The sequence below is a fragment of the Somniosus microcephalus genome, chromosome 8, assembly GCF_052327205.1.
Source record: "Somniosus microcephalus isolate GS21.2 chromosome 8, FLI_Smic_1.0, whole genome shotgun sequence".
Classification (NCBI taxonomy): domain Eukaryota; kingdom Metazoa; phylum Chordata; class Chondrichthyes; order Squaliformes; family Somniosidae; genus Somniosus; species Somniosus microcephalus.
Window position 1 is genome coordinate 96,918,146 of NC_140994.1, and position 17,502 is coordinate 96,935,647.

Genomic DNA, 17,502 nt, shown 5'->3' on the forward strand with positions numbered 1-17,502 from the left:
AAATACGAAGATACCAGCATCTTGTATCCTTTCAGCCCCGTCGCTGGTCAAGGGCTTAGCCATGTTTCTGCCAAGAATGGCCAACACCGTCGCCTCCATAAGAAGTAGGAGCAGGAGTAGGCCATACGGCCCCTCGGGCCTGCTCTGCCATTCAATAGGATCATGGCTGATCTGAATCTAGACTCACGTCCACTTCCCTGCCCTCTCCCCGTAACCCCTAATTCCCTTATCTGCTAGGAAAATGTCTATCTCCATTTTAAATTTATTTAATGTTGCAGCTTCCACAGCTCTCTGGGGTAGCAAATTCCATAGATTTACTACCCTCTGAGTGAAGAAGTTTCTCCTCATCTCAGTTTTGAAAGGGTAGCCCCTTATTCTAAGATTATGCCCCCTAGTTCTAATCTCACCCATCAGTGGAAACATCCTCCCCGCATCCACCCGATCAAGCCCCCTCACAATCTTATATATTTCGATAAGATCGCCTCTCATTCTTCTGAACTCCAATGAGTAGAGTCCCAACCTACTCAACCTTTCCTCATACGTCAACCCTCTCATCTCTGGAATCAACCGAGTGAACCTTCTCTGAACCGCCTCGAGAGCAAGTATATCTTTTCTTAAATATGGAAACCAAAACTGCACGCAGTATTCCAGGTGTGGCCTCACCAATACCCTGTATAACTGCAACAAGACTTCCCTGTTTTTATACTCCATCCCCCTTGCAATAAAAGCCAAGATTCCATTGGCCTTCCTGATCACCTGCTGCACCTGCATACTAACTTTTTGTGTTTCATGCACCAGGACCCCCAGATCCCTTTGTACTGTAGCACTTTGCAGTTTCTCTCCATTTAGATAACTTGCTCTTTGATTTTTTCTGCCAAAGTGCATAACCTCACACTTTCCAACATTATATTGCATCTGTCAAATCTCTGCCCACTCACTTAGCCTGTCTATGTCCCTTTGCAGGTTTTTTATGTCCTCCTCACTCACTGCTTTCCCTCCCATCTTTGTATCGTTGGCAAACTTGGATATGTTGCACTCAGTCCCTTCCTCCAAATCGTTAATATAGATTGTAAAGAGTTGGGGTCCCAGCACTGACCCCTGCGGAACACCACTAATTACTGATTGCCAGCCTGAGAACGAACCATTTATCCCAACTCTCTGTTTTCTGTTAGATAGCCAATCTTCCACCCATGCCAGTATATTACCCCCAATCCCATGATTTTTTATCTTGATCAGTAATCTTTTGTGTGGAACCTTGTCAAATGCCTTTTGGAAGTCCAAATACACGACATCCACTGGTTCCCCTTTATCCACCCTGTATGTTACATCCTCAAAGAATTCGAGCAAATTTGTCAAACATGACTTCCCCTTCGTAAAACCATGCTGACTCTGTCCTATTAAATTATGTTTATCCAAATGCTCTGTTACTGTTTCCTTAATAATGGACTCCAACATTTTGCCAACCACAGATGTTAGGCTAACTGGTCTATAGTTTCCAGCTTTTTGCCTACTTCCCTTCTTAAATAAGGGTGTTACATTAGCAGTTTTCCAATCTGCCGGGACCTTTCCCGAGTCCAGGGAGTTCTGGAAAATGATCACCAATGCATCCACAATCCCTACCGCCACTTCTCTCAAGACCCTAGGATGTAGGCCATCAGGTCCGGGGGATTTATCCGCCTTAAGTCCCATTATTTTACTGAGTACCACCTCCTTAGTGATTTTAATCGTGTTTAGCTCCTCCCCCCCCATTGCCCCCCGTTTGTCCAGTGTTGGGATATTCTTAGTGTCTTCTACTGTAAAGACTGATACAAAATATTTGTTCAGCGTCTTTGCCATCTCCATGTTCCCCACCACTAGTTTCCCAGTCCCATCCTCTAAGGGACCAACGTTCACTTTAGCCACCCTTTTTCTTTTTATATAGCTGTAGAAACTCTTGCTATCTGTTTTTATATTTTTTGCTAGTTTACTTTCATAATCTATCTTCCCTTTCTTAATTAATCTTTTAGTTATTGTTTGCTGGCTTTTAAATGCTTCCCAATCTTCTATCCTCCCACTAGATTTGGCTAATTTATATGCCCTTGTTTTCAGTCGAATACTATCCTTTATTACTTTACTAAGCCACGGATGGCTGTCTTTTCTTTTACTCCCCTTTTTCCTCAGTGGAATATATTTATCTTGAAAGATGTGAAATATCTCCTTGAATGTAGACCATTGCTCTTGTACCGTCTTACACTTTAATCTGTTTTCCCAGTCCACTTTAGTCAATTCTACTCTCATACCTTCATAGTCTCCTTTATTTCAGCTTAGTACGCTGGTTTGAGATCCAACTCTCTCACCCTCAAACTGAATTTGGAATTCAACCATATTATGGTCACTCATTCCAAGGGGATCCTTTACTAGGACATTTTTTATTAATCCTGTCTCATTACACAGGACCAGATCTAAGATTGCCTGCCCCCTGGTTTGTTCAGTTACATACTGCTCAAGGAACCCGTCCCTAATGTGGTGAGGTGAAGCTAGGATTGGGAGGTGTGCCTTGTGATTGGTAGATTGTTGGTAGGTGGTGGTGGTAGGGAGTCGTGCATTGAGCACTATGTGAGGCTAGTGGTGCAGTTGGCAGGAGACGGCTTTTGAAGATGCATTCACTGACCTTGACCACTGGTCTGAAGTCATGAATCTTTGGGCGCTGGAGCCAGGTGGTGGTGTCCTGGGGGGGGGGGGGGGGGGGCGGTGGACGGGATACTGCTGACAGTGACGGCCTCGGTGATCTGGTCCCATATCCTTCTTTCTGGAGGGCCTCCTGGCCCCTGTGGGTAGAGGACCTCTCTTGCAGTGTTGTCCCCCTGCACAAAGCTGGAGTTCTGCATGTGAGACCCTGGGTGCCCCTTCCCTGGCTTGCTGAGCCATTTGGGTAAGGGCTGAAGAACTTTTCCCTTTTTTTTTTTTACGGTGCAGAAGGCAATTCAGCTTTAAGAACTGAAGACTCCCATTTGCAAATTCTTTTTAAATGTTAATTTTTTTTCAGAAGGCAGTTGAGCTGTAAGGGCTGAAAACTGCATGGGCTAAAAATTCAGTTTGGGGCGCCAAGCTCGCCGGAATTACCGCTGCGCGCGGAGCCACTTGCGCCATCGGGATATTCAGTTTCTGCACCCCAAATGGAAGCCGGCCGCTAAACGAGGCTTCCCGCGCCCCACTTGGGGCGCTGAAACTGAATATCGGCGCGCAAAGTGCCGCAGCGCCACGGCACGCAGCGGTACTGCAGGCCTTCCACTGTTAAGGGGGAGGTGGCTGCAACAGCGCGATCCCCGCTCGCGAGTGCCGGCAAAGTGCCGGGCTCTCGGGAAACAGCCGGCAATGCCGCGGGGGGGGGGGGGGGGGGGGCGGGTGTAGGAGGCCGGGGACGGAGGTGCGGGCAGGCGGCCGCCGAAAAAGCGGCCGGCCGCACCTCCACCTTAACTCGCTCCACTACCGCCACAGGTTGGCCCCTGTGTACCGGTCGCTATTTGCGGCCGGCGCGGAAGAGGCGGGCGCGACCTAATATGGCGTTCGGGGTGCTGCGCACACCGATGACGTCATCGGTGGCGGCGCAGCGCTACAGGCTAACGCTGCCATTAGCGCCCCGCTAAATATCGCGGTGGTTGTGGCCAGTGGCGCTAAAGCCTCTGAGTGGCCTCTTTGGGCGCAAACTGGTGGCGCAAGCAACTGAATTTCTAGGCCCATATCTTTACATCATTTTTAGTTTTATTATTTCAGAAGGCTTTGCCCTTTTACGATCCCACAATGCTTTGCGAAATGACGGCCTTGCTTTCAGAGGCTGTTGGAAGCTGCAATGCATTGGGGCCTGATGCCAGGACGAATGCCACCAGGAGGGTGTTACACAGTGAGTTTAGCGCTGGGCTAATAATCATTAGTCTTCAGCGCCAACTTTTCAGTCCTGCCATCGCCACCATTTTCGGCAGCTGTTAACCTCCAGTGGCGATGGCACTGGCAGCTTTCGTGATGGCCACGAATTTCTAGGCCCTTGTGACCGCCCTATTCATCCTTTCTGCTAGGACCCTGGTCCCAGCCTGGTTCAGATGGACTCCGTCCCAATGGTACAGCTCCTTCCTGTCCCAATACTGGTTGTACTGTTAACCCCTCGCTTCTGTGAGGAGGATCTACCCCTAACTTGGGGTATCAGGGTTCGCTGCTTTAGGAGACTCAACACGCCGGTCAGTCTATCACTTTCTCAGTAATACACAAAATCAGAAACTGTAAAATAAGTAAAGTTTTATTAAGGTACCTGGACTTCACTCTGAGAAACCCCATTGTGTTTGCACACAAGTATGCCTCCCAAAGAGTGAGCCCCGAGACTCACGGGGCTACAATATTTATACATTTTCATAAATTGCAAGTCATGTGAAAACAGAAAACTAGTCGATCACGCGCTCCACGAGTCACTTTTTTTTTTATAAACAGAGTTCTGTTTAAAATTCACTTTAGCTTTCAACAAAATTCGGCCCGGAGACTGTCTCTACTCTGTTTTATAAACATTCTGTTTCGTCCTTTCTTATCTATGTGTATTGCATTCCCACAGTCCTGTATCAGCTTTTTACATTTAAACCATTCACTGTATGTCAAGTAGTCCATCATGCTTTGCGAATCATTGGTAAGGCAGTATGGGATTAATCCAGCTTAACAGTACCATGAAATGAAGCCCCTCTTTCCCACACCACTCCTTCACCTCCCTAATCTGCTTACTCCTATACCAATTTGCATGTGGCTTGGGTAATAATCCAGAAATTATAACCCTCGAGGTCCTGTTCTTTAACTTAGCTCCTAGAACTCTCCAAACAGGATCTCTTGCCTACTGTTCCCTATGTTGTTGGTCCCACCATGGACCACAATGACTGGACCCTCCCCCTCCAATATCCTTTCAAGCTGGCTTGAGATGACACTCACCCTGGCACCTGGCAAGCAACATATCATATGGAATTCTCAATCCTGCTTACAAACGATGCTATCTGGCCCCCTAATTATTGAATCCCCTGCAACTACCACATTACCTATATAAAACTCTAGTTTGGCCCCAGCTGGAGTGTTGTGTCCAATTCTGGACACCACACTTCAGGAAGGACGTGAAGGCTTTGCAGAGGGTATGGAAGAGATTTACTTGAAAGGTTCCAGGTATGAGGGACTTCGACTGGAGAAGCTGGGGTTATTCTCCTTAGAGCAGAGAAGGCTCAGAGGAGATTTGATGAGAGTAAATAAAGCAAAACTGTTTCTAATGGCTGAAGGGTTGATAACCAGAGGGCACAGAGTTAAGGTGATTGGCAAAAGAGGAAAACTTTTTTACACAATGATGGTTAGGATTTGGAATGCACTGCCTGGTAGGGTGGTGAATACAGAGTCAATAGTAGCTTTCAAAAGGGATTTGGATAAGGAGAATAAAATGCAGGTATATGGGGAAAGAGCGGGGGAGTGGGACAAACTGGATTGCTCTTTGAAAGAGCCAGCACAGATTCAATGGGACGAATGGTCTCCTTCTATGCTGTACTATTCTATGATTATGCTTCCCCTCCTCCTTCCTTTGGACAGCTTCTTGTCCCAAGGTGCCATGGTCAGCATTCTGGCTGTCCTTCCAAGCCTTTATCCTAATGATAGTTAAGGCTGTAACCTTCAGTGTGTCACTGAGTGTTAACTAGTGATAGTAAAGACTGTAACCTACAGTGAGCTGTTGGCATGTGAGAGAAAGGAATTCAGTATCTATCCAGCATGCTTTGGGAAAATGGACCAATTTGGACAGCAAAGACTTAGTTTACGACTAAAAACTACCAGTCCAGCTGTTTGACACAAAACCAGCAGCTTACACCAGAAGCTAGGGATGTGTGGTGTGTTATCAGCTCAAGCTCTGTTACATTTTGTAACAAGCGGGCCTTGCTGTTGTAAGGATTTACTGTCCCAGTGGGTGAGATCTTTATATCTCCAGACCCAGCATTCCACGTAAGATCCGTACTAAAGAATAACACTGTATCGGGCCAAGAAGATTGATCACCTGTGTGTCCTGGGCACAGATGAGTACTTGAGGTTGTACTGTGTATAATTGGTAGTAACATTTACGTTTAAGTAGGTTAATAAAACTATCTCTATCGAGTCCAGTGGTCGAACTCTTTATTTTGATACCGAGTGGGCAAGTAAGATTAAACCACTGAGCTTGTTAACCAATGATGGTAAAAGCTGTAACCGAGTGTGAGTGTTAACCAATGATAGTAAACACTGTAACCTAGTGTCCGTGTTAACCAATGATAGTAAACACTGTAACCTAGTGAGTGTGTCTCGGCCAGACTGGGCCACAAAACACCAGAAGTGGATTAAGAGAAGTTTTATTGAATTGACACACTTCACACTTCCTTCATATCTGAAGTAGATGCTACACTGATCACAGACAGACATTTCCTGGCACACTGCGCTTCATTCCTTTTCTTCATACCTACTACGGATTCTACAACTGGTTGCCGTGGTGAATCGAAGAGAAACTGCATTGACTTGGACTACGATGGCTGATGTCAAGCTCCTCCTTGCTGCTTAATTCTTTTTGCCATACCACCACTTGTCCACTAGAGAGAGAGAGAGACAGCATTACTAAATAGCTTCATGCAGGTCAATCCACATTTATATAGCAACCGCATTTCAGGGTCTGCGAGTCCATTCTCTGAGCCCAGACCTCCCAGCCCCCGCCCCAGGTGTGGGGTCATGCTGTGTTTACAATCTCAGTGTAGAACAGCACACCAAGGGTGAAGTGGCAACAGCACAATATCAGCACTGAACACAGTTTAAAAACTTGTATTTATAGAGCGCCTTTAACATAGTAAAACCTCCTCAGGCACGTTACAGGAGCGTTTTCTGACACCGAGCCACATAAGGAGATATTAGGGTAGATGCCCAAAAGCTTGGTCAAAGAGGTAGGTTTTAAGGAGCGTCTTAAAGAGAGGTAGCGAGGCGGAGAAGTTTAGGCAGGGAATTCCAGAGCTTAGGGTCTAGGCACCTGAAGGCACGGCCACCAATGGTAAAGCAAATTAAAGTGGGGAAGTTCAAGAGGCCAGAATTGGAGGAGCGCAGAGATGTCAGAGTTGTAGGGCTGAAAGAGATTACAGAGATAGGGAGGGGTGAGGCTATGGAGGGATTTGAAAACAAGGATGAGAATTTTAAAATTGAGGCATTGCTGAGCCGGGAGTCAATGTAGGGCAGAGAGCACAGGGGTGATGGGCGAACGGGACTTGGCGCGAGTTAGGACATGGGCAGCAAAGTTTTGGATGACCTCAAGTTTACGGAAGGTAGAATGTGGGTTGCCGACCAGGTCAAGTCTAGACACAACAATGGATGAGGGTTCCAGCAGCAGATGAGCTGAGGCAGGGGCGGAGTCGGAGGTGGTAATAGGCGGTCTTCGCAATGGCGTAGATATGTGGTCGGAAGCTCATCTCGGGGTCAAATATGACATGAAGATTGTGAACAGTTCAACCTCAGACAGTTGCCAAGGAGAGGGATGGAGACAATGGCTAGGGAACAGAGTATGTGGCGGGGACCGAAGACAACGGCTTCGACCTTCCCAATAGTTAGTTGGAGGAAATTTCTGCTCATCCAGTACTGGATGTCGGACAAGCAGTCTGACAATTTAGAGACAATGGAGGGGTTGAGAGAGGTGGTGGTGAGGTTGAGCTGGGTGTTGTCAGCGTATATGTGGAAACGAACATTGTGTTTTCGGATGATGTCACCAAGGGCCAGCATGTAGATGAGTAATAGGAACTACATAAAGATATTAGGACAGATGACTAAAAGCTTGGTGAAAGAGGCAGGTTTTAAGAAGCAACATAAAGGAGAGAGCGAGCGACGGAGCGAGCAACGGCAGGGCAGGTGGCGGAGCGAGCGGGTGACATAGAGCAAGAGAGAGATAGAGACGGGAAGAGAAACCGAGATAGGGAGGCTATGGGCTCCGACAACATCCAGGCTGCACCGCTGAAGACTTGTGCTCCAGAACTAGTCGCGCCTCTAGCCAAGCTGTTCCAGTACAACTACAACACTGGCATCTATCTGACAATGTGGAAAACTGCCCAGGTATGTCCTGTCCTCAAAAAACAGGACAAATCCAATCCGGCCAATTACCGCCCCATCAATCTACTCTCAATCATCAGCAAAGTGCTGGAAGGTGTCATCGACAGTGCTATGAGGACGTCGTGAATAGCACGTTTAGGGAGTTGGACACACCACAGGTAGAGGTTGGACAGGCAGAAAGGGAAGGGGTGACCAACAGGCAGAGTACTAGGCGCAGGCAGGTAGTGCAGGGGTCCCCTGTGGACATCCCCCTCTCAAACAGATACACCACTTTGAGTACTGTTGGGGGGGGGGGATGGCTTATCAGAGGAAGGCAGCAGCAGCCAACTTCCTGGCACCAGGGGTGGCTCTGCTGCACAGGACAGGAGGAAAAAGAGGGGTAGAGCTATAGTAATAGGGGATTCTATTGTAAGGGGAATAGATAGGCGTTTCTGCGGCCGCAAACGAGACTCCAGGATGGTGTGTTGCCTCCCTGGTGCAAGGGTCAAGGATGTCTTGGAGCGGCTGCAGAACATTTTGGAAGGGGAGGGTGAACAGCCAGTTGTCGTGGTGCATATAGGTACCAACGATATAGGTAAAAACCGGGATGAGGTCCTAAAAGCTAAATATAGGGAGTTAGGAGGTAAATTAAAAAATAGGACCTCAAAGGTAGTAATCTCAGGATTGCTACCAGTGCCACGTGCTAGTCAGAGTAGAAATAGAAGGATATTTCAGATGAATACGTGGCTAGAGGAATGGTGCAACGGGGAGGGATTCAAGTTCTTGGGACATTGGAACCGGTTCTGGGGGAGTGGGACCAGTTCAAACTGGATGGTTTGCACCTGGGCAAGGCTGGAACCGATGTCCTAGGGGGAGTGTTTGCTAGTGCTCTGGGGGAGGGTTTAAACTAAGATGGCAGGGGGTTGGGAACCTGAGCAAGGAGACAGAGGAAAGGGAAACAAGGATAAAAGCAAAAGAAAGGAAGGAGAAAAACAAAAGTGGCAGTCAGAGAAATGAACGGTTTAAATCAAACATGGCCACAGTAAAAAATAATTCTAATAGGTCTAAGAGCGTTAAAATAATAAGCCTGAAGGATTTGTGTCTTAATGCGAGGAGCATTCGTAATAAGGTGGATGAATTGGCTGCGCAAATAGAGGTAAACGAATATGATTTGGTTGGGATTACGGAAACGTGGCTCAAGGATGGCCAAGGCTGGGAACTCAACATCCAAGGGTATTCGATATTCAGGAAAGATAGGCAAAAAGGAAAGGGAGGTGGGGTAGCATTACTGGTTAAAGAAGGGATTAATACAATTGTAAGGAAGGATATTAGCTCTGATGATGTGGAATCTGTATGGGTAGAATTGATAAATACCAAGGGCCAGAAAACGTTAGTGGGAGTGGTATATAGACCTCCAAACAGTAAGGCGGAGGTTGGGGATGGCATCAAAAGGGAAATTAAAGAAGCGTGCAATAAGAGCACAGCAGTCATCATGGGTGACTTTAATCTACATATAGATTGGGCTAACCAAATTAGTAACAATACTGTGGAGGAGGAATTCCTGGAGTGTTTACAGGATGGTTTCCTGGACCAATATGTCGAGAAACCAACCAGAGATCAGGCCATCTTAGACTGGGTATTATGTAACGAGAAAGGATTAATTAGCAATCTTGTTGTACGAGGCCCCTTGGGTCGGAGCGATCATAATATGATCGAATTCTTCATTAAGATGGAGAATGAAGTAGTTGACTCAGAGACTAGGGTCCCAAATTTAAATAAAGGAAACTACGATGGTCTGAGGCGCGAGTTGGGTAGGATTGATTGGGGAATGTCACTCAAAGGGTTGACGGTGGATAGGCAATGGCAAACATTCAAAGACCGCATGGATGAACTACAGAATTTGTTCATCCCAGTTTGGCATAAAAATAAAACAAAAAAGGTGACTCAACCGTGGCTAACAAGGGAAATTAGGGATAGCATAAGATCCAAGGAGAGGACATATAAATTGGCCAGAAAAAGCAATAATCCTGAGGATTGGGAGCAGTTTAGGATTCAACAAAGGAGGACAAAGGGATTAATTAAGAAGGGGAAAAAATGAGAGTAAGCTTGCAGGGAACATAAAAACTGACTGTAAAAGCTTTTATAGATATGTGAAGAGAAAAAGATTGGTGAAGTCAAGTGTAGGTCCCTTGCAGTCAGAATCAGGGGAATTTATAATGGGGAACAAAGAAATGGCGGACCAACTAAATACATATTTTGGTTCTGTCTTTACAACGGAGGACACAAATAACCTCCCAGAGATGCCGGGGAACATAGGATCTGATGAAAGGGAGGAACTGAAAGAAATCAGTATTTGTAGGGAAATGGTGTTAGGGAAATTGATGGGATTGAAGGCCGATAAATCCCCAGGGCCTGATAATCTACATCCTAGGGTACTTAAGGAAGTGGCCCTAGAAATAGTAGATCCATTGCTGATCATCTTCCAACATTCGATGGAATCTGGAACAGTACCCATGGATTGGAGGGTAGCTAATGTTACCCCACTATTCAAAAAAGGTGGTCGAGAGAAAACAGGGAATTACAGACCGGTAAGCCTGACATCGGTAGTGGGGAAAATGCTAGAGTCCATTATAAAAGATGTAATAGCAGAGCACTTGGAAAACAGTGACAGGATTGAACAAAGTCAACATGGATTCACAGAAGGTAAATCGTGCTTGACTAATCTACTGGAATTTTTTGAGGATGCAACTGGTAAAATATATAAGGGAGTACCAGTGGATGTGGTGTATCTGGACTTTCAGAAGGTCTTCGATAAGGTCCCGCATAAGAGATTAGCGTGTAAAGTTAAGGAAGGGGCAAGGAGATTGGGGGCAAGGTATTGACTTGGATAGAGAACTGGTTGGCAGACAGAAAGCAAAGAGTTGGAATAAACGGGTCTTTTTCCGAGTGGCAGGCAGTGACTAGTGGGGTACCGCAGGGATCGGTCCTTGGACCCCAGCTATTCACAATATATATCAATGATCTAGACAAGGGAACTAGATGTAATATCTCCAAATTTGCAGGTAACAAAGCTGGGTGGGCGTGTGTGCTGTGAGGAGGATGTTGAGAAACTCCAGGATGATTTGGACATGTTGGGTGATTGGGCAGAAACATGGCAGATGCAATATAATGTGGATAAATGTGAGGTTGTCCACTTTGGTGGCAAAAACAGGAAGGCAGATTACTATCTAAATGGCAATAGATTGGGAGAAGGGGAAGTGCAACGAGACCTGGGTGTCCTTGTGCACCAGTCGCTGAAGGTAAGCATGCAGGTGCAGCAGGCGGTTAAGGCGGCAAATGGTATGTTGTCCTTCGTAGCGAGAGGGTTCGAGTACAGGAACAAGGATGTCTTACTGCAGTTGTACAGGGCCTTGTCGAGACCACATTTTGAGTATTGTGTGCAGTTTTGGTCGCCTTATCTGAGGAAGGATGTTCTTGCCATGGAAGGAGTTCAGCGAAGATTCACCAGGCTGATACCGAATGGCCTACTCCTGGCTCCTATCTTCTATGTTTCTATCAAGTGACACAAACTCACCAATAACCTGCTCACTGATGCCCAGTTTGGGTTCTGCCGAGACCACTTGGCTCCCAACCTCATTACAGCCTTGGTCTAAACATGGACAATGGAGCTGAATTCCAGAGGTGAGGCGAGTGACTGCCCTTGACATCAAGGCAGCATTTGACCGAGTGCGGCATCAAGGAGCCCTAGTAAAACTGTAGTCAATGGGAATCGGGGGGGGGAAACGCTCCACTGGCTGGAGTCATACCTAGCACAAAGGAAGACAGTTGTGGTGGTTGAAGGGCAATCACCACAGCCCCAGGACATCACTGCAGGAATTCCTCAGGGCAGTGTCCTAGGCCCAACCATCTTCAGCTGCTTCACCTTCCCGCCAACAGAAGGTCAGAAATGGGGATGTTTGCTGATGACTGCACAGTGTTCAGCGCCATTCACAACTCCTCAGATAATGAAGCAGTCTATGCCCGCACGCAACAAGACCTGGACGACGTTCAGGCTTGGGCTGAGAAGTGCCAGGCAATGACTATCTCCAACAAGCGAGAGTCTAACCACCGCCCCGTGACATTCAAAGGCAATACCATCACCGAATCCCCCACCATCAACATTCTGGGGGGGGGGGGTCACCACTGATCAAAAACTTAACTGGACCAGCCACATAAATACTGTGGTAACAAGAGCAGGTCAGAGGCTAGGTATTCTGTGGCGAGTGTCTCACGTCCTGACCCCCCAAAGTCTTTCCACCATCTACAAAGCACAAGTCAGGAGTGTGATGGAATACTCTCCACTTGCCTGGATGAGTGCAGTTCCAACAACACTCAAGGAGCTCAACACCATCCAGGACAAAGCAGTCCACTTGATTGGCACCCCATCCACCACCTTAACACAGAAACATAGAAGATAGGAGCAGGAGTAGGCCATTCAGCCCCTCGAGCCTGCTCCGCCATTCAATGCGATCATGGCTGATCATCCAAGTTCAGTACCCGGTCCCTGCTTTCTCCCCATACCCCTTGATCCCTTTAGCCTTAAGAAATATATCCAACTCCTTCTTGAATATATTTAATGCGTTGGCCTCTACTGCCTTCTGTGGTAGAGAATTCCACAGGTACACCACTCTCTGGGTGAAAAATTCCTCCTCATTTCTGTCCTAAAAGGCCTACCCCTTATCCTTAAACATTCACGGCCTCCACCACCGGCGTACCATGGCTGCAGTGTGTACCATCTACAAGATGCACTGCAGCAACTCGCCAAGGCTTCTTCGGCAGCTCCTCCCAAACCCGTGACCTCTGCCACCTAGAAGGACAAGGGCAGCAGGTGCATGGGAACACCACCAAACCGTTATAATAGCGGAATTTGTTAAGCACTGGGTGATAACATGGCCGCGAGTAACCTCTACCCCATGGTGGTATAAATACAAGTCTGGAAAACTTACCAGCTGCTGGCACTGACTCACCCGCTGCAAACTCTGGCACCTGCAACAAGAGAAAGTTTAGACATGTTTAATCTGAAGCAGGTGGGAGTCCTATAACAATTCATAAAATCATACTGCACAGAATTTGGCCCATCGTGCCTGTGCCGGCTCTTTGAAAGAGCTCTCCAATTAGTCCCACTCCCCTGCCCTTTCCCCATAGTCCAGCAAATTTGACCTTTTCAAATATTTCTCCAATTTCCTTTTGAAAGTTATTATTGAATCTCATCAGCACTGAACACTGCAGCCCCCCATACGGCAGAATTGACTCCCTACTGATGCCAAGGTGCTGTTTATAGATGGCAGAGACCGATTCCTCAGAGCAACATTCACGTCACTTTAATTCTCCACCCCACTCCCACCTCGGCCCCCCTACACTGCTCCAATGAAGCTCAACGGAAACTCGAGGAACAGCACCTCATCTTTCCACGAGGCACTTTACAGCCTTCCGGACTCAGAGTTCAACAATTTCAGATCATAACCTCTGCTCCCATTTTTTCGGACGGCAGCTGTTGATAATGGTTCTGCCTCCTCTAGACCTATCTTTTGTTTTTACTTGTCCCATTATCATCCCTTTCTGCCTTGCAGCATCATCCCTTTTGTCATTTACTCGCTCCTGCCTTCCACCCTATCACAGACCTTCCCTTTTGTTCTTTCCTCCCCCTCCTCTGTACTTGCTGATCTGAAATTGTTGAACTTAATATTGAGTCCGGAAGGCTGTAAAGTGCCAATCGAAAGATGAGGTGCTGTTGCTCCAGCTTATGTTGAGTTTCATTGGAACAGTGTAGGAGGCCAAGGACAAAGAGGTCAGAGTGGGAGTGGGGTGGAGAATTAAAATGACAGGTGACCAGAAACTTGGGGTTGAGCTTGCAGACCGAATGGAGGTGTTCCACAAAGCGGTCACCCAATCTGCCTTTGGTCTCGCCAATGTAGAAGAGATCACACCGTGAGCAGCGAATACAGTATACTAAATTAAAAGTAGTACAAGTAAATCGCTGTTTCACTGGGAAGGAGTGTTTGGGGCCCTGGACGGTGGTAAGGATGGAGGTAAAAGGACAGGTGTTGCATCCCGTGCTTGCACGGGAAAGTGCTGTGGGAAGGGGAGGGGGCTGTTGGGGATGATTGTGGAGTGGACCAGGGTGTCGTTGAGGGAACGGTCCCTTTGGAATGCTGAAAGGGGAGGGAGATGTGTTTGGTGGTGGGATCACGCTGGAGGTGGCAGAAATGGTGGAGGCTGGTGGAGTGGAAGGTGAGGTGAAAGAGGTGAAAGCAGAAGTGCGGAAATAGAACAGACACAGTCGAGGGCCCTGTCAACCACGGTAGAGGGGAATCCTCAGTTGAGGAAAAAGGAAGACATATCAGAAGCACTGGAATGGAAGGTGGCATCAGCAGAATAGAATAGATGCGACGGAGACGAGAAACTGCGAGAATGGAAATAGAGTCTTTACAAGAAGCGGGGCAAGAGGAAGTACAGCCCAATATAAGCCCAACGACTCAAGCGCAGACAGGCAGGCGGGCGCAGAGGCAGGCGGGCGCAGAGGCGGCCGGGCGCAGGGGCGGGCGGGCGCAGGGGCGGGCGCAGAGGCGGCCGGGCGCAGAGGTGGCCGGGCGCAGGCGGGCGCAGAGGCGGCCGGGCGCAGAGACAGCCGGGCGCAGAGACAGCCGGGCGCAGAGACAGCCGGGCGCAGAGACAGCCGGGCGCAGGCAGGCGCAGAGACAGCCGGGCGCAGGCAGGCGCAGAGACAGCCGGGCGCAGGCAGGCGCAGAGACAGCCGGGCGCAGAGACAGCCGGGCGCAGGCAGGGACAGACAGACATACGCAGGCAGACGGACAGACGTACGCAGGCACGCAAGCACAGACAGACAGACATACGCAGGCACAGACAGACAGACATACGCAGGCAGACGGACAGACGTGCGCAGGCACGCAAGCACAGACAGACAGACATACGCAGGCACAGACAGACAGACATACGCAGGCAGACGGACAGACGTACGCAGACACGCAAGCAGACAGACAGACAGACGTTAGCCAGGACACTGGGTGAACGCCCCTGCTCTTCTTCAAAACGTGCTGGGATCTTGAATATCCACCTGATGGAACCTCGGTTTAACGTCTCATCCAAAAGCTCCCTCAGAACTGCCCCTCCGACAGTGCAGTGCTCTCTCGGTACTGCCTGACAGTGCAACGCACCCAGAGTATTGCCCCTCCAACAGCACAGTGCTCCCTCGGTACTACCCCTCCAATAGCACAGCGCTCCCTCGGTACTGCCCCTCCAACAGCACAGCGCTCCCTCAGTACTGCCCCTCCAACAGCACAGCGCTGTCCGTACTGCCCCTGCGACAGTGCAGTGCAGCATTCCCTCAGTACTGCTCCTTTGACACTGCAGCGCTCCCTTGGTACTGCCCCTCTGACAGTGCAGCGCTCCCTCAGGACAGCCCCTCGGACAGTGCAGCATTCCCTCAGTACTGCTCCTTTGACACTGCAGCGCTCCCTCAGTGCTGCACTGGGAGTGTCGGCCTGGATTATGTGCTCATATCCTTGGAGTGGGGCTTGAACCCACGACTGTCTGACGCAGAGACGAGAGTGCTACCAACTGTTAGACAACTGTCATCTGCTCTGCTCTGAGTGCTCCAGGACATTTCAAATTGGTAATCAGACTAAAAAACCTATTAGAAACAGCACAGGCATGGCCGATTAGAAGAAGGAACCAAGGCGTGCTTCAGTTGCATGTACCCGAGACAGAGCAGCAGGTTATATCCTCCAACAGCTCACTGCAATATCAGACAAGTGATCAGCATACTTACTGCTTCCACAATAGCTTTAGCATCTGTTTCAGAGCACAGGAAAGGACTATCAGACACCGTTGTGTTTGTACTGAGGATAGAAGCAAAACTTTGTTTCAGTAAAACTGAGTCTAGAACCATCGATGGTCTGAGCAGTTAATTCTCAATAATGTCGGTTAGGGTTCGTTTAGAAATGCACGAATTTGGCCAGATCTATTAGAACTAAAAATCTTGCCTCTAGCTCACGTTCCACAATTCACACTAGAAAATGTGCAGTTGCTTTTCCATGATTGCACCCAATTGGTTCAGAAATGTAACCAATCTGTAGCCACCCATAATCTGAGAAATCTCAGTTAACTTTTTCCATTATAACTTCTTAACAGCAACAACTTGCATTGATGTATTTCCTTTAGTGCAAAAAAAGTCCCAAGAAGCTTCAGAGACGGAATCAGACACAAATGGCTGTCGTCATGACAATGGAGGCGATACGAGGAGGAGTGACTAAATGGTCAAAGAAGTGGGTTTTCAGGAGGGTCTTCAAGGAGAGAGAGGTGGGGAGGCAGAGGAGTTTAGGGAGGGAATTCAGAGAACGGGGCCTAGGCAGTTAAAGAAACAGGCAGCAACAGTGGGGCTGCACAAGAGGCCCGAGTCAAAGTAGTGGAGAATTCGAGGAAGAGGGTTGTAGGGCTGGAGGAAGTTAGAGATAGGGAGGGGCGAGGCCATGGAGGGATTTGAACACTAGGACAAGAATCCTAGATTGGAGTTGTTGTCGGACCGAGAGTCAATGTAGGTCAGCGAGCACAGGTGATGGGTGTGAGTTAGGATACAGGCAGCAGAGTTTTGGATGAGCTCATGTTTATGGAAGGTGGGAGGCCAGCCAGGAGTGCGTTGGAATAGTCCAGTCTAGAGGTAACAAAGGCATGGATGAGGGTTTCAGCAGCAGATGAGCTGAGGCGGGAGTGGAGACGGGTAATATTAGAGAGGTGAAAGTAGGCGGTCTTGGCAATGGAGAGAATGTGTGATCGGAATCTCAGCTCCGGGTCAAATAGGATGCCAAGGTCACAAACAGTCTGGTTCAACCTGAGACGGTGACCAGGGAGGGCAATAGAATCGATGACAGGGGAACTGAGTTTGTGGCAGGGACCGAAGACAATGGTTTCAATCTGGAGGAAATTTCAACTGCAGGAAATTGTGGAGGCAGTTGAGGGGTCAAAAGAGATGGTGGTGAGAACAATCCCACTGAGCCGCACAAAGGTCTGGTCAACCATGTTAAAGGGTGTAGAGAAGTCATGCAAGGATAGTGAACCATAGACATGGTTGAGGATGTCATTTATGACTTTAATTAGGGTAGTTTCAGTGCTGTGGGAGGGATGGAAACCAAATTGGAGGGGTTGAATCAAACATGGGAGTTGTGGGAAAAATAGGCCCGATTTAGGAGGTGACAACATGTTCAAGAACTTGAGAGGAAAGGGTGGTTGGAGATGGGGTGACAGTTTGCAAGGACAGAGGGATCTCTGAGGGTTTTTTTTTTTTTTTTTTTTTTTTGAGGATCGGGTGATGATGGCAGTTTTGAAAGCGAGAGGAACAGCGAGGAGAGCAAACCATTTACAATGTCAGCTAGCAGGAGG

General features: G+C 48.2%; 1 protein-coding gene across 2 annotated transcripts in view; it reads right to left on the reverse strand.

The window, feature by feature from the left end:
* Positions 1-6,346: 6,346 nt before the first annotated feature.
* Positions 6,347-17,502, reverse strand: part of LOC147113717 (inorganic pyrophosphatase-like) — a 68,573-nt gene continuing 57,417 nt past the window's right edge. The window contains exons 9-11 of one of the 2 annotated variants that reach the window (XM_085995034.1): positions 15,896-15,965; positions 13,053-13,092; positions 6,347-6,596 (exon numbers count right to left, since the gene is read on the reverse strand). In XM_085995034.1, the coding sequence (XP_085851160.1) occupies positions 6,565-6,596; positions 13,053-13,092; positions 15,896-15,965 (142 nt within the window). In that variant the 3' untranslated portion in view covers positions 6,347-6,564. The remainder of the gene's footprint in view (positions 6,597-13,052; positions 13,093-15,895; positions 15,966-17,502) is intronic. The other variant, XM_085995035.1, reaches the window with a different exon arrangement.